This window comes from Carettochelys insculpta, chromosome 10 (genome assembly GCF_033958435.1).
Source record: "Carettochelys insculpta isolate YL-2023 chromosome 10, ASM3395843v1, whole genome shotgun sequence".
In the NCBI taxonomy this organism is placed as follows: Eukaryota; Metazoa; Chordata; order Testudines; family Carettochelyidae; genus Carettochelys; species Carettochelys insculpta.
The window spans coordinates 28,836,883-28,855,056 of NC_134146.1; the positions used below are offsets into that span (position 1 = coordinate 28,836,883).

An 18,174-nucleotide genomic window follows, 5' to 3' on the forward strand; every position below is an offset into this window, starting at 1 on the left:
ATGAATTAACTACTTAAGTAAAATTACTTTGTAAGGTATATTTTCTCAGTAAAAGGAGGGTGAATTTAGCTGTTTAAACCAGTGTTTTATTATGGCTAATGCTGTGAAAATACATGATTTCTCTTTTATGGTTATCATTGCCAGGTTACTGTCTAATTATAAATTTTTTAGGAATGCTGACCATAATGTATTCCCAAATAAATATTGCTAAAGTAAATAGTAGCAGCTAAAAATTCTTAATTCTTTAAGTGATAGTTATAGTTAACACCTACCACTTGGAAATTTGCTTTTTGACAAAATTAACTCTAAGATTTTTTTTAATTGTTGCTCAGTAAATATGCCATGTGAGTAACAAGAATGTACAAAACAGATTATGATTAAATTATTGGTTGGTTTTACTATAGTCTGATTATTTTTCTCAGGTTCAAGAAATGATTTCACAAATCCGTGACGTTTTTGTAAAAACGTTGGATGAACTCACTTGGATGGATGCAGAAACCAAAAAGAAAGCAGAACAAAAAGTAAGTTAAAAAAAGTGTTAATTTGTTTTACAGCCTTGTAGTAAAGAGTCTTGTAACTGTTAAATTGACCAAAAAATCTAATCAGACAGTCATGCCGTTGCATTTATCTACTTTGACTTTAGTTAAATCAGAATAATAAGAACCAAATTGGTGCAATATGGAATTCCTGGTTTAGAAATTACATTCAACCCCATATCATTGTCATGGTCAATTTCCATTCAACACAGCTACCATGGATAAGACTCAGACAGGATGACAATAGAATTTTTCCAAACCTTAAAAGGGTACCAATCACATACATAATTTTAGATTTTAAAGTTCCACATGCCTCATTCAGTTTTCAGATTCAATGGGAATGACTGATGCAGAAAAGTTAAAATTAAAAAATATACATGGTTCAGCTAATCCGTGGGCTTTTAACCAGGAGTTCACAACCACCAGGCCTTTCCCATGTTGCTGAATAGATGGCAGTCTCAGTTAAGGCCTAGTTACATGGGAAGGTCACTGGGAGGACTCTGACCAGCAACAGGAGATCTCTGTATAGATAAGGTTGAGAACCACTGTGCTAAGCAATGACAATGGGAGTAGATAACTGTCTACAAATATTGTATTTGCAAGGTATAAAGACGGAAATGACTGATTTAAGGCAATTCACTGCACTGACATGACTTTAGGAATACTGGCATGAAATTAAGGGATTAGGCTGAATATTCTGAAAAACTCCTGGCCAGTGAGAGCTGCACAATAGCCATCAAAGAGCAGAGCTGGAATTCTTTTGCTTGAGACATTTAAAACTAAGTTGACTTAAACACTAGACAACAGATTGTGGGAAGCCATCCTTCACTGGTAGACGAGATAAACAAATGGAATGGTTTCTAATGAGAACATAGAAGCTGTAGTGGTCAAACCGGTGGTCCACCTAGCCTACTATCCTGTCTTCCAGCAGTGGCTGGTGCCAGATGCTTCAGCGGAAACAAACAGAATAGGAGCATTAATGGAATGATCTTTGCCCTGTTGTCTAGTGCCAGCATCTGGCAATCTGATACTTAGGTCACCTGGAGCATTGTGTTGCACTTTGACTGTCTTGGCTAATAGCCATTGATGGATCTATCCTCCATGAACTTAGATAATTCTTTTTTTTTTTATTTTTCTGAGACTGGTTACATTTTGACCTTAACAACATCCCCTTCAAGAAATTCAACAGGCTGACTGTGCATTGTGTGAAAAAGTACTTCCTTATTGTCAGCTGTCCAAGATGAGAGCAGTCGTGCATAGTGGCCAGAGCAGGCTGTCTAGCCTAGTGGCCAGAGCCAAAGCCATAGTCAGCCATTGGAAGCCAAGGGTCAAGCCAGAAGGCAGAAAGCAAGTACCAGTCACAAGGATCAAACAGAGGGGAAGCCGTGCTAGTCTATACACTATCAAAACAAAAAGCAGTCAAGTAGCACTTTAAAGACTAGCAAAATAGTTTATTAGGTAAGCTCACCTAATAAACTATTTTGCTAGTCTTTAAAGCGCTACTTGACTGCTTTTTGTTTTGATAAGGATCAAACAGGCATTGATAGTCACGAGCCAGAGCTGTGGGTCCAATGACAGCAGAAACTGGATGGAGCAAGTTAGCAAACAATGAGAGGCTCAAGGCAGGGGCAGGACAGAAGCAAGCTTGGGTGTGAGGCACAAGCAGGTATATGGGGGATGGTAGAACAGCATGAGTACAGAGAAAAAAGCCAGCCTTCTGTGATCAGCACCCAATCAGGCAGCATGTCTAATCAGTCCACTTTCTGCAGGCCAGCTGCAATGATGAAGCTGCTTCCAGACAAGCTCTGCTGCAGTACCAAATTCCTGACACGTTGGTTGCAAACCTGCTGCCTAATAATGTCTTCCCATGAGCCTGCTTCTTGTGTTATGTGACGGCATAAAGGACACTTTTTCTTATCAATTTTCTCCACACCCTTCGTGATTTTATAGACCTCTATCATATCTGTCCTTAGTCATCTCTTTCCTAAGCGGAACAGTCCCAGTCTTTTTATACTTCTCTCAGATGGAAGCTGTTCCATACCCCTAATCATTTTTGCTGCCCTTCTCCAGACCTTTTCTAAGTCTAGTATTTCTTTTTTGAGATGGGCTGACCAAAAATGCACACAGTACTCTAGGTGTGGGCATACTGTAGATTTATACAGTGGTTTTCTGATATTTTATGTCTTATATATGCCTTTCCTAATGAGTCCTAAAACTCTATTAGCATTTTGACTGAAACTCCACACTGAACAGCATGGCCGCGTCTACACGTGCACGCTACTTCGAAGTAGCGGTGCCAACTTCGAAATAGTGCCCGTCACAGCTACACGTGTTGGGCGCTATTTCGAAGTTGAAATCGACGTTAGGTGGCGAGACGTCGAAGTCGCTAACCCCATGAGGGGATGGGAATAGCGCCCTACTTCGAAGTTGAACGTCGAAGTAGGGCACATGTAGATGATCCGCGTCCCGCAACATCGAAATAACGGGGTCCGCCATGGCGGCCATCAGCTGAGGGGTTGAGAGACGCTCTCTCTCCAGCCGCTGCGGGGCTCTATGGTCACTGTGTGCAGCAGCCCTTAGCCCAGGGCTTCTGGCTGCTTCTGTGGCAGCTGGGGATCCATGCTGCATGCACAGGGTCTGCAACCAGTTGTCGGCTCTGTGGATCATGTGTTGTTTAGTGCAACTGTGTCTGGGAGGGGCCCTTTAAGGGAGCGGCTTGCTGTTGAGTCTGCCCTGTGACCCTGTCTGCAGCTGTTCCTGGCACCCTTATTTCAATGTGTGCTACTTTGGCGTGTAGACGTTCCCTTGCAGCGCCTATTTCGATGTGGTGCTGCCCAACGTCGAAGTTGAACATCGATGTTGCCAGGCCTGGAGGACGTGTAGACGTTATTCATCGAAATAGACTATTTCGATGTAGCATTCACATGTAGACGTAGCTCATGACCCCAGCATGACCCCAAAATCTCTTTCAGTGATAACAGCTAATTTACACCCCTTCATTTTATATGCATAGTTGGGAGTATGTGCATTAATTTGCATTTATCAACCATATTCTAGAACTGGTTGAAATTTTCCCAATTTTGAGGTTTTTAATGGCATTTTTCATCAAGTGCTGTCTCCAATTATTTTTTTAAGAAGAAAACCTTAAAAATGTTGTGATTATTTTTTAATCTACTATTGAGCAGGTCATTTTTTTGACACTTGTAAAACTGTCAACATTTTGATATTTTTCAAAATTTGGAAAAAAATATTTTTGAAAAATTCCAGTGAAATGTATTACTGTTTTTTCAATAGGTTCTACATTCTGCAACATATAAAATGATACTATCATTGCAACATTAAAATCAGAAAGTTCAAAGCTAGCGTTCTCCAATGAGTTTAACCATGCTTCCCTGCGCGTTTTGCTTTACGTTAGTGTCTTTCATTTCATAATAATGCAATGTAGATGCAATAATATATTATATTTAGATACATCCTTGGTCATGAAGGTTAGTCAGTTACAATTTATAACAACAGTTCAACAATACAGTATGTTGGGACCAAGAGTGGTTCATTAACAAGGTAGCGTATTGAGAACCCATAGTATCAGTGCCTTTTTTCTAGAAAAATAATGTACCAGAATTTCACGTCTGATGATTCCTCATAGGGGTTAGGGCCTTCAGTTTTAATGCCCTGGTCCCTGCGCTGCTGTAGGGTGGCAGGGGCTCCTGCCTGTGTTGGTGGGGGCTCCTGCCCCATTCCCCACACTTCTGCATGACTAGCAGTGAAAATTTTTCTGGTGTTCTAATGGAAGAAAGGTCCCAGAACTCTGTTCCAATACATCCTGCCAGAAAAAAAGCCCTGCATAGTACACTCTGTTCTGTAATTAGTTATGGATACTGTATGTACTCAGCCTTTCCAACTTAAGAAATATTTGCCTGACTGTGCAGATTCAAATGAATATGGTTTTGACAAAAATCATTGCATCTCAAACAAACTAATTACTACTAAATTCCCAAATGTACTGAGATGAGTTACTTAACATTTTTTATTTGTGTACATAGCCAGTCAGAGCAGGACTTACAGACATAGCGGTTAAATTGATTTTCGCAGTTAAATTCATTGTGGCATTTCTGTATTGAAAACATCAGAATGGGTTGCTGGAGAGGTCTTTACTATCATGAGGCTTTTTATTATTTCTGGCAGCAGCATCAAATAAAAAAGACTGTTCAGCTACACAACATATATTGTCATTATATGGATCTGGGCTGAAAAGCTCAGATATGAATTTTAAACAAACCCCTCATTGGACAGGGGTGTTCAAATCCTGGGGTTTGGTTCAAATTCTGAAGATTCCTGTCCACAAAAGTTTGGGTGTATTCAGATTCACAGCTTCAATTTGTTCCCATCTCCCCAGATAATGTACTTGTCCACACAGAGATTTTTTCAAGACTGTTTTGCCTGTCTTGTGTTGAAGTTACGCAAATTGCTATCATTAATTTAATTTCAAATACATTGAGAAAATCTTCAATTCACTGAAATAGATATTCCACTTGAAACCGCTACTGAGATTTGGCTGTAATATAAAGTTTAACAGGAAAAAAAACAATAGCATTTCTGCTGAATGGGACACATTTTCCAAATACTTTTAGAGTCACAAAGTAATTAACCACTGACCCTTACAATCCTTCAGCCGCATACAGTAAAAGAAAACAAAAACACCTCAACAAAATCTATATGCAATGAGATTGAAGGCTTCTATAAATACATGCCTGTAAACATCTGTTATATTACTAGTATCTGATAATCTCTGAAGTATAGCTGTATTTAGATTGTTATGTACTAAAGAATTAATTTAAATAATCTTATATCTTTTAGGCTAAAGCAATTAGAGAGAGGATCGGCTATCCAGATGAAATCATAACTGATATCAATAAACTGAATAATGAATACCAAGATGTAAGTAGCTACAAAGGTAACACGCAGACAATAATTAGAAAGGGCTCTTAGGAACTAGATTGTGATTGTAATACTAGCCTATATGGGGATATAAGGTGTAAGATTTCACCACCACCTGGGCTGCCTGGATCTGGAGTTCAGATGTGCTAGAGTCAGAGTGTGGGTGGATTTAGGCTCTGTACTTTCCACCCTCCATATGCAGTGTGGCACAGATGGCTGATCCAGCATAGGTAGTGCTGTAATTTGCATTGGGTATAGGCTAAGTCATACTCAAAGATGGTGCATAAGTGCAGATTCCAATGGAGTTATATCAGCAAAGAACAGGAGTAGTGCAGAGGTGAGTCAGGTGCAGTATTTCCACAAGCTGTACATGAATTAAACAGATTCACTTTAAGGCAACTGCAGTTTCATGGAATTCAAAGAAGTTGTGCCTATTCAGGGTTGAATTTGGCCCTTCATTTGTGACTTTCTGCAAGTCACTTAACATAAACCCTATCTCAGTTCCTCTATCTGCAAACTGGCCCGTAATTGTCTTCTACCTTGCAGGGGTTTTGTGAGAACAACTTTCTTTAAAGTAGGTAAAGCACATTGTAATCCTCAGACAGAAGGTGGTGTAGGCGTGCAAAGTGCTGTTAATATTTTTAATTCTAAAAAAGACTGAGGAGTCATAAATTCTGAATAACTTGTTAAAACAACCTGAGGGCCTGATCTGACAAACATACTCAAGGGTGTCAGCACCTTTCCAGAGAAGCACCACCACCATTTGAATTCCGTGATTTCTCGAGTAAGGTATTACTCCGTCCAAGTAATGATGGCAAAATCCAGCCCTAAATCTACAACTACGAACTAGTGGTGGCAAACAATGATTCCTTGGGATATGCTGCATTACTACATTGTATTAGCATATGCCCTTGTGTTTATGTGGCTGTGATACTCAATGATGATATTACTGAGAACTGCAAACCAAGATCTGCTTTTGTGGTTTAGAAAGTTTCACAGGAAATACATCACTCTGAGAACCATCCTTTATTCCATACATGGATGTAAACAAATTGCACATGGATGGAAAAGATTGGAGAGAACATTGCCAGGGATCTGTGTTCTCCAGATGTTCTCTGCTGTTTGACGTTTTTAAACCCTGCCCCTCTTGTGTAGCAGTCGAATAAATAACCTGCAATATCATTTTTCTTTTCTTTCTCCTTTTTTTAGCTGAACTACAAAGAGTATGAGTACTTTGAGAACATCATTCAAAATTTGATATTTAGCCAAAGGAAACGACTGAAGAAGCTCAGAGAAAAGGTGGACAAAGAAGAGTATGTATCCGAAATGTTTGTGTTTTGTTTAGCAAATGTGTCTAAAGTAAAACGTAACTGGCTCTTTGGTAAGTGCCTGGGATTGGCCACACTTCTTCTGCACTCCTCCTCCCCTGCACTCCGCATTTCACTACTACAGAGCTGAGGGTGGGGCAGGGGGATAAAATTACTTGTCACTAATAGGACCAGTTAATGAGGCAAATTAAATTTGATATTAGACACATCCAAGGTGGGGAAATTGCCCTTGTAATGTATATCCAGTTAAGATCTCTATTCAGGTCACAATTAAATGTGTTAAACTTGTAAATGAATTCCAGTTCAGATGTCTCCCTTTGTAATCTTTTGGTAAAATTCTTCTATAGAAGAATGGTTACTTGTAATTCCATTATGGAAGGCCAGCCATTCTTCTACAAAATAAATTTACCACAAGATTACAGAGGGAGACATCTGAATTGGAATTCATTTACAAATTTAACACATTTGACCTTGACCTGAATAGAGATCTTAACTGGCTTATGCATTACAAGGCCATTTTCCCTACCTTTGATATTTGTAGGAATACGACATGGCCAACAGAATTTGCCTTACTAGTGACAATTAACTTCCTTTTTTCCACTCCTCTTTTCCTACCCAATCTCCTCCCCTAGATTCAGTTTTTCTACTCTATTTTTATCTGAAGAAGTAGGTTTTACCCACAAAAGCTCATGACCTAATAAATTTGTTAGTCTCTAAGGTGCCTCTGAAGCTTTTCACTAGGGCTCAGTTCCACATAGAACTGCGTTCTAGTGAAACTAGAAGTTTGCTACCATTGATGAACATTGTGCACATTTCTCCACACTGTGTGGACGCTGCGCTAATATATCTTGGACAGTGAATGCTAAGCATTTATGCTTGGACTCATGTGATAACCCTAAGTCATCACAGGTGTTACCAGTCAGTGTTCCCTACAAGCTCTGTTCTTGTTCAGCCACTCAGTAGAAGTTCAAACACCCCTGCCCAGCTAATTAACACAGTGCCCACAGATGGGTTTTGTGTTTCTATTGATGGTATGCATTTGCACATATTGGTAAGTTTTTGGAACTCAATCTTGTGAGGTATTGAGTTGAGAATGATACCAGAATAACTGCTTGAGAGCACTGAAACATAATGCAAATATAGTACATATGCAATCCATCATGTATTCATTTACCTAATAAATATGACCAGGCTGTGAGGCATAGTCAAACCACTGGGAGTTTTGTCTACCTAGATGAGGGCTTAATTACTACACACATTTTGGGCAAATCTTGCAATATAAGAAGCCACAAAAAGGAATTAATCAGATACTTTAGATCTGATGTACAACTAAGGCTTAGGTTAACTCAGCTACATTGCTCACAGGGGCTACGTCTACACGTGCACCCAACTTCGAAATAGCTTATTTCGATGTTGCGACATCGAAATAGGCTATTTCGATGAATAACGTCTACACGTCCTCCAGGGCTGGCAACGTCGATGTTCAACTTCGACGTTGCTCAGCCCAACATCGAAATAGGCACAGCGAGGGAACGTCTACACGCCAAAGTAGCACACATCGAAATAAGGGAGCCAGGCACAGCTGCAGACAGGGTCACGGGGCGGACTCAACAGCAAGTCGCTCCCTTAAAGGGCCCCTCCCAGACACACTTTCATTAAACAGTGCAAGATACACAGAGCCAACAACTAGTTGCAGACCCTGTATATGCAGCACGGACCCCCAGCTGCAGCAGCAGCAGCCAGAAGCCCTGGGCTAAGGGCTGCTGCCCACGGTGACCACAGAGCCCCGCAAGGGCTGGAGAGAGAGTATCTCTCAACCCCCCAGCTGATGGCCGCCATGGAGGACCCTGCTATTTCGATGTTGCGGGACGCGGATCGTCTACACGTCCCTACCTCGATGTTGAACGTCGAAGTAGGGCGCTATTCCCATCCCCTCATGGGGTTAGCGACTTCGACGTCTCGCCGCCTAACGTCGATTTCAACTTCGAAATAGCGCCCGACGCGTGTAGACGTGACGGGCGCTATTTCGAAGTTAGTGCCGCTACTTCGAAGTAGCGTGCACGTGTAGACGCAGCTAGGGTGTGGAAAAATTCACACCCCTGAGAAATGTAGTTAACCTTACCTGAGCCCCAGTGTAGATATGACTAGGCCAAAGAATGAGCTTTTCCACTGCTGCTTAGCTACTGCTCCTAAGGGGCAGGATTTTCTACAGCGGTGGAAAAACCTGTTCCTTCACTACAGTGTCTACACTATAGTATGGTGTAGTGGCTGTACTCCTGCTGTCTCCCTTTAGTGCTCGTAATGCAGACGTATCTGTGGAGGTGGAGAAGCTGCTGTGAAAAAGCTAAAGAGCAGATGGCCCTAAATGGTCATGGAGGCTACCTTCCAGCCTGAAATATTACTGATACTTCACATAGGTCACGTAAGTTAGTGGCCCGCCTGTAAGTATTGCAGACTAAAAGCTGTTGATCTAAACATTTACGTCTATGCAACTGTACGAGTGCAGCTAACTAGTAAATTTGTTCACATCCCTCTCATCAGTTCTCTCGCTTGCACTGTCTGTTACCCACTTCTCTTGTGATAGTTTTGTTTTCACTCTGCTTTGACAATACAATTCCCTTTTACCCAGTTCTCTCATCTGGGCTCAGCTAAACTCCGCTTTCACTAGCATACCTTGAAGCTACAATTTCATTTATCAGCCATGAGCTTTAAAAATGTTCCCTGTCCATCTTTTGAGAAGATGTTCAGTATTGACCAGTTTCAGAATGGAAGGAACTTACTTGTTGTAGACTAGGTTTAAAGGCGATGATTCACTCACCAGCTGTTGCTTCTTCTTGTTTGAGACCAGAACACAGCTTCTCAAGCTCTTTGTAAATTTTACTCTGTGTTTTCTGATTTAAAGAAACTGCCTTAATGCAGCCTCAATTTCTCAGTTTTCTCACCTGTTGTGAGATAATACTTTGTGGCTATTGAACCAGATCTACCCCCTGCTATCATACATGAATTGTTCCACCACAGCCCATGGCAAAATGGGGTGAGGATTCACCACAAGGTGGCTAGTAGAGAACCTTTTCTTTCTACTTGGAGGTTGAAACAAGTGTATCCCATATCAGCCAATTCCCTGGCTGTCCTGGCAACCTCCTCCCCTGCCAGCACTGCCCACTTTTTTGACTGCTTTAGCCACTCACTGGACCCAAGCCGAAATGGGAGTACAGCCTGCTAGAATCACCATATGTAAGGGCTGCAGAAGTGGCTTGTTCCATTTATCTTTTTAGGTGGTTTGTTTGTTTTTTGTAAGAGTCCCAAAAGACTCCAGGTAAACTTTTTCAGCCTGTCACCTTGCACTTGGGTTTTGTCCATAGTTATTCCCTATGCACACATTAGGCTGCATTTTGTGTAGTGTACACCTTCTTGGAGGGGAATTTAGTGTATGTCCCTTTGATCAAGAATCCTGAGCAAAGTAGGCTCCAGGCACCCTTCTTTCACTACCCCTTGTTTAAGGTTGAAGGTTATTTTGTGTCTTTGGGGTGGTCTATAAGAAATGCTTAAGCAGCATAAGACTCAAGCACAATCTTTGTACAAGAGAGTAAAAAATCATACTAACACAAAGCAGAAGCCTGCATGACTCAGGTATCTTTGTATTCAGTAAGCATTGACTTAAGAGCAATACCTCTTACTTTAGTTATAATGGGATAAATACAGTTTGATATTCCCAAAGGTTACATTCTCCTTTCTCCCCTCTACTCACTCATCAGGTCAGCATGTCAGAGACCCCCATCTTATGTCCTTGCTTTCTTTTATCTAACTCAGAGCCTTCTCATGCTTTCAGGGGTTTTTTTCAGTGTCATGTTTATCTCACTCACCTGGTCTTCCTTTTATCAGTGCCTCTCTTGTCCAGGCTATTGTCTGTATCCCTTACCAAGTCAGAGCTGCATTCTTCACATTAGATAAACAGCTGTGGTTGCTAGTTTTTCTGTTCTTCTTTCACTTCTTGTTACCCTAAAGATACATTCCCCACTGCAACAGCTGCCTAGTCTCTGTTCTGTCTTCGCTCCCAGGCTTGCTCACGTTATTTGTCCAGCCTAGAACTGTTAGTCTGGATCAAGTTGGGTCTGTCTCTAGACGCTTATGAAGGCCTGTTCTACATCTAAAACTTAGGTCAAGCTAGGGAGGCTGCTTACATCCCCTCAGATACATAGTTAAACCAGCCTGGGTGTAGACACTGCTAAGCAGATGGAAGAACTCTTCCATCCACATAGCTACCTCTTCTCAAGAGTAGATGTACTGCAGCAATGGCCACTTTGGTCACTGTACCAAGTGTCTACATTACAGAAGTGTGGCTGCAGTTGGGCCACTGAGGTGTTTGTAATGTATTTGTGTCTGTAGGCTGGGTCTGCATTGGAAAATTAGTTCAGCCAGCTCTGGTGTGCAAGCCTGTGAAAAATCTACATCCCAGCATGAGCTGGTTAAGCAGAATTCTTCCTGTGACCTAGCTATTGCCTCTTGGTGAGGCACATGAACTACAGTGACGGGAGAGATGGGCAGTCTCTCATCTTTCTGTAGTGAGTGTCTAGACTGAAGCGATACAGCAGCATAGCTGCAGCATTTCTAGTGAAGACATCACCTTACACCAATGTGCTCGGCAGAGTAAATGCACTGAAATCAGTGTGCAGAACTTGAGTAGGTGAGAGGAGAATCAGGCCTGAAGGATTTATTACCTATTACTCATTCATTCTCAATAGTCATTATCTCAGGCATGAACCATGAACAGAATAGATGATCTTTCACCTTGTTTGTTTATTGTAATTTAAAAGGCACTATCATGGTAACTGTTTTTACTTATAAGCAATAAATTAGCCAATAGACCAGTCATAATATCATCCTACTAATCCAAAGTCTGATGAGAAAATTTAAAGTAGAGTATTAAAGCCTGTTTTATAAGCCTAATAAAGCAATTAGGGTTATATTCTAGCTTGGAGCATCTGGGGTCAGCTTTTATTGATATTAAACAAAAACCTATCCTGTTATCATAAGCCAAACTACACATTGCTGACTACTACCTCTTGTGCCTCAAAGGAAATCAGCCTTCATGGGTTGATTTTGACCTTTCTTACCTTAATATAACTCCACTGACTTCACTGGATGTAATCCTGGAGTGTGTCACTAGTGAGATACAGAATCAGGTGTACAGAGCCAGATTTTCTGCAGTGAAGTCAGTGGCAGTACATCAGGACTCTACTTGACCCATACATGGAACAGACCATAAACGAACAGCCCATGATAAATAATTGGCTTATGGATATGTGAAAGAGAGCCACAGGAAACCATTCTTAGTTACAATTCAGAAATCCTCTGTGTATTGGGGGGGTGCATCTCTGTTAATTCTATAAATTGAACTTTCTCACTCAGTGAAATCACAAAGTTGGCAGGCCTTTCCGGGACTTTCACACCATAGAATATAAATACCAAACTGACAGTAGACAGACAATTTCTGCTGATTGTATCACCTTTCTTCTGTGGGCAAAGGTATCTTCGGAGGTACTTTTCTAAATTAATCACTGAGGGTGAAATAAAGCCCCATGCAGTGAGCCAGCAAAAGTCCCATGTACCACTTATCTTCCCCTGTTCTCAGGTCTTAAGTAAGACTTAGCTTTGTGTAGGTCTCCTTTCGGCCCTCTGTACCGTTGTGAATATATTACCTTTATTTCCAATACTGCAAGTTGAACATGTGCACTACTCAGGGTGCTGGAGTTTCTTCACTGAATGTCTAGTCCTAGGTGTCAGATTAGGAAATCATCTTAAGAAGAGTGCCAGTGAAAGGCAGTTTAAAAAAAAAACCTCGGACACTAAAAATGGCCAAGACTTATCAAGTATTTCCATACAGTGAGCCTGACCCTATAAGGAGAGGAGAGGTTGTCTTGTGGTTAAGGTACAGGACTGAAAGCCAAGAAGACCTGGCTTGGTGACAGCCCTCCTATATGACCCCATGCGTGGGTTTCCATTTTTGTTAAAGGGAGTAATAATAGTCTCCTACCTCACAGGCACAGTTCATTTATGAGGCCCCAAAATACAGCAATGACAGCACTGAACTGCTCATAGAGCCAGTTGTGTGCTGAGCACCTGCCAACTCCAGTTTAAAGGAATTCCGTGTGCTCAGTGCTCTGCAGCTCCCTGTAGATGGGAACGATTTTGATAATAAAGAACGGCTCAGCATTGCGTTCTTGCAGAAGTACGGTTCTAATCAGTTTGACTGGAAGATCTGTCCTGTCAGGAGTGCAGTGGGGTCAGTTAGAGTCGAGAAACAGAGCAGGGGCAAACCTATGGCAGGGGAATTCATAGCCAGATCCCAGCCGTGCTCAATACAGGTCAGAGTCTGAGTCAGGCACTGAAGTCCAAATCAAGCAGAGGCCAAGCCAAGAAATCAACATCAAGGAGCAGGACCAGTCATGGCAGCCATAGAAGAGCCACCTGGTTACCTAAGCACTCCCTGGAACACCTCTTAGGCTTACTTGAGTCAGGGAGCTTCTCAGGACTCATGGAGCTTCTGTCTATCAAATCCTTGAGGCAAAATTTTCCATACTCTGTGTCCACAATGGTCTGTGGGAAATGGAGCATAAGTTAGTCACAGCTGCTGCTGGTTGGCAGCCTAGAGTGGCTAGCTCCTTAGCAGTTGTTCAGAAGTGGGGTCTAGACCTGCATGGGCTTTATATGCCTGTGTGATGACACAGGGTCAAGTCTCCTCTCTGTGTTTCTCGACTTACAGTATGGCTGATGATGGATTTTGAAAGCATTGACATATAAGACAATAAGCACAATTTTAGTGAATCATAAATGCTCTGAAATCATAATCCTCTTTGCTGGTGTACAGCACTACTTGAAGATATGCAATCTGGATTTACGCAAACTTTTTGTGTTTGAAATGTTGCCAGTCCAATGCCAGTAAAAGGAAATATAAATATTGTCAGTAACTAGTGAAAAAGACTATAATTTCCCTGGTCTGTTCCCAAGTCCAGCCGAGGTTACTGTTAATTGTATTTCTAACTAGTCTTCCTTGTGTGTTCTCTGTAGGTGGATAAGTGGGGCAGCTGTCGTCAATGCCTTTTATTCTGCAAGCAGGAATCAGATAGGTAAGATTCACTAGCACGCTGAAGGTACAATTGTTAATGGCCTGGTGATTTGTTTTTAAGCCCTGAAAGTGAAATGCACTTAATAGCATATGGACTGCAAAAGGCCCTCAGACTGGCAGAACATTGGTTTCATTACATGGATGGGGACTCTACATTTTCTGTGCACGAAATAACTTGGAAATGTGCCATCTCTGCATAGGCCAGCAAGGAAGGGAGCTTGGAGTTCAGCTGTGGAAGAGAAAGAATTGTGGCCCATGGGTCAAAGATTACACAGGTGTAGTGAACGCCAACCTGGTCCAGGGGAAACACAGGAGTTGCAGTAATTGTGGGAGCCTGAGAGAAAGAGATCAGTGGCCTCAGCTGCCCAGGGTTCTGTCTGTACATTGGGGTGAACACTGTTCCTTACAACTCCTCCATACTCTTTCACACAAAGCCTGTTTATTCTGGCTTTGGTCAGGACAGTAAATTACGCCCAGCTGAATAGTGCAAGCATGAGCTTATTGAACGTATTCCTTACAGTCCCTTAGCATCCCTTTTCATGGCCTCATTATGGGCCATAAATTTCCCACCCTTACATATGTGAAGAGATACCCTCCCCTGAGAGTACTATCATCTAATCAACAGGGCTACTCTCAGAGAAAAGACCAGACAAAGTAACAGAATATGGCCCTATGTTAAATCACCTTGAAACGTAAATGTAGCTCGCTTTAGCCTGTACGTAGATTGATTTACACAGCAATAGGCTGAGGAGATGTGTCATTTTATCTCAAACCTCAATTCACACTGCACATTCTCTAAAGTATATTTCTGTAAAATCTTGTTGAGTCCGGGGGCAATTTGGTTCCTGTTTCTGTTCAGTATATGTCATTTTCAGATGACCTGAAGCGCCTGTTTTATCACATATTTCATCTTTATTTCATTCTGGTTTCCTTTGTACTGGAAAACAAAATACAAAAATTTCAACCTGGCTGATTAAACCCAGCACAGAAACAGCTTAAAGAAGAGAAAACACAATAATAATCAAATAACTTTACAAATGCTTTTGGGCATAGCTGGAAACCTTGTTGTATCAGTCTACAAGGCCCTTATTTGACTGTATGTAACTTAAAAATAGAAGAAAAACAATAAAAAGATGACAAATTACTTTTATAAACAGAGAAGAATAGGCTCTGGCTGAAGAAAAGAATATAGTAATAATGAGAAAACCTTTGAGGTTTTTCACTCTAGATAACTTACTTTGTGCCAATGTAGATGCTTTCATTCAGAGATCTCAAAGCACTTTACAAACTTTAATTATTCCTCACAACATGTCTATGCCATAGATGCAGAATTATTATCCTCATTTTACAGAAATGTAGAGAATTGGAAGCACAGGAAGTTGAAGGGGTGTTCTCTCAGTCACCCAGAGGTCAGTGCCAAGGGCAGAACCCCTAAATCCCAGCCCTACTGGGTATGCCTTACTTTTACGGATTCACAAAAGGAAGCTCTTTGGGCAGAGAAACACTACTCAAGAAACTATTCATAAGGCCCCTACTGGAGATTCCCCGTGGCAAGGAGAAAGCCACTGTGGGTGCAGAGCAAGCGCAGCCAGTATTTTTGCTTTCCTTTTGTTTTGTTAGAATACAGACTAACACAGCTACCTCACTGTTACTATACAACCTCTGGTGCAAGGAAGCTATGGCATGTCAGGAGCAGAGAGGAGTAGCATAAAGACTGAGACTAGGAAGGGTGAGGCACCCTTGGGACCATATGCAACTAGTACAAGTTAGAACATCCCCAGTCCACTCTGACCTGTGTTGAGCAGGTGCACATATAATTATTACCCTGATAATACGTTCGCCCATGCCGTGTGACAAGGTGCATACAGCAGAGGACCTCTCCCCTTGTGTCTATTTCAATTTCTGTATCTTTTATTGCTGCTTTTTTTCATCTGTAGTATCTTGCTTCATATGGGACACCACGACAAAAGTGACACTCACAGATGGCCTTTATAAGCCTTTTGGAGACACCAATGCCCATATGTAATTTTATTACTGCATGAAAGCAGTTCTGTACCATGTTTAGAAACTAAAGGACCTGATCTTGCATTGGTGCCAGAAGAAGAAATAATGTGTTACTGGTGTACATATAGAAAGCCTATATGGAAAATATTTGACCCTCTTGATTTCATTGCAGTTAAATCGGGGTTATTTAATATTTAAAATGATAGTTTACAATACAGTCTTCAAATGAAGGATTAAATCATCATGCAGACTGGTGTGCAGTTTCTTCCACTGAGTTCTCAAGTTGCTAGTGTTAAAAATGATGTCACTTTTCTGCAACATTGTCACTGCCAGCAGGAGGTTCAACTGCAATTTGAAACTTTATTCTGAGAACATATGTCAGTTTATTGCACAGCAGAAAGGGCTTCCCATTGTGCACCCTGTAGGCACACATGCACTGAGCTGAATGGATGCTGGTTGCCAAGGGAATAAATTTACATTATAATATTTTTACTGTAAGTATTTTCTACCTAAAAGAAAACAAGAGTTAATGTAATGTCTTCGATCATATATGCCATGCTCTTGCTCCCCTTGATTTTGTGGAGCTAAGGACAGAGCCAGAATAACAAAGAACTGGAATTCTAAGGGCAATACTTCCAAGAAGGCTTCTAGTTTGATTGGACTATTTCTTTTTATAAAAAATGCTTTTGTTTCCAATCAAAATTTAGATAATTTCAAAATAACCCTGCAGTCCTAGGGCCATAGGTTTCTATTGAGCCAGTTCATACTTTGTTCATAGGTCTGCAAGTATGTCTCACAACTCCCCATTGCCTTTGGACTCACGCTTAGAGAGGCACTGAAAGTTTATAGTTTATAGCGCATGGGGACCAGAGTTCCCTGCAAGCCGAGTACTTGGACTTCCGCTCAGAAGAGATTCAGGTGCTGCCTGGAAGAGCAGCAGAGTGCCCACAGCCACCCACAGTGGGCAGCCTGTGTTTCTATTGGTGATGGACATCTGCATGTCTTGGTGCACATAACAGTTATGCCACCCATAAATTGTAGAGAATACTGATGGGGACTACAGTACTGTTGGCCCCAGCACAGGAAAAGCAAGAGTGATGGGGGAAGGAGGAAGCCTCCTGGTATGCTACACCTGGTGCCCCAGATGAGAGGCAGAGACAGTGCAGCCCAAGCTGATTTGATTAGAAAGGCTGCACTAAATATCTGCATGAAAAGTTGAAACCAAAATTTCAGGTTTCAGCTCACACTTGAAACTGAGATAATTTTTGCTCACTGATGTTACCAGTTGTTAGCCGGTGGCCTGGTAATGTGCGGTGAGGTACCAACTATGCCCTTGTTATCATCCAAGTTTAAAACTACAAGAGCAGAGAGCTCTTTGACCCTCCTTTTATAGTGTGAGTCTTCCCCTCTTTCAGCTGAGAATGAGGAATGAAAGTCTGTGTGGAAGGATGTTCCCTGTTAGGTGAACAAAAAAAACCCAACTATCTATACGTACACAGAGTTTTTTTCAAGACGGGTGTGTTTGACCAGTTTGTTGCTATGTGAGTCTGAACATGCATTTCTAATATCCTAAAGGGGGAAGTTTATAACTTCATACATAATACTGATGCATACATTTTACCATGATATTGCTGATCAGCATGGTATGAGTTTTCACAAGTACAAATATTATTACAGTAATGTAGAGGTTGTAATTACATAGGGGCATTCTGTCACATGTCTTTATAGGAATATAATCAGCTGATGCTTTATTTGATATTGCTCAGTTTTGCCAATAGTTAAGTTGTCACACGGTAGCTTTAATGTTATTAACTTCCTGTAAATATTTAACATCAAAGCATTTGGATGTTAGTTTTATGGTACAAATTGTGGTAATAAATCAATTTGCTAATTATTTGGAGTAGACAATGTGCATGGACAATTATTGTGAGGTTTTGTTATTTTGCCTTTTTAATATTTTCTAATTCTCACTCCCTCACTATATGGAGCAAGGTCTTAAACCAACCTAGGATTTATAGCAAAATACTGAACATATTTATTTTCTCTATTCTTTCTTTGGGAAAATTGTCCACTATAATTCATCACTCCTATTATATTGTAGTTCCATAGCTATAAGATTCACAATGAGAATTAATCCCTTGTAGTTTTGAGAACCTCAGTGACGACTATAGAACAAGAATCTACATAAAATACAAAACAGAACAGAATTTTCCACTTCATTTTTGAGGAAAACACATTTTTA

At 41.1% G+C, this 18,174-nt stretch overlaps 1 protein-coding gene across 3 annotated transcripts in view; it reads left to right on the forward strand.

Annotated features, from left to right (window-relative positions):
• MME (membrane metalloendopeptidase) overlaps nt 1–18,174 on the forward strand; it is an 85,010-nt gene that overhangs the window by 53,236 nt on the left and 13,600 nt on the right. For all 3 annotated transcript variants that reach the window (XM_075004081.1, XM_075004080.1, XM_075004082.1), the window contains exons 14-17: nt 423–521; nt 5,394–5,474; nt 6,684–6,787; nt 13,871–13,929. In XM_075004081.1, the coding sequence (XP_074860182.1) occupies nt 423–521; nt 5,394–5,474; nt 6,684–6,787; nt 13,871–13,929 (343 nt within the window). The remainder of the gene's footprint in view (nt 1–422; nt 522–5,393; nt 5,475–6,683; nt 6,788–13,870; nt 13,930–18,174) is intronic.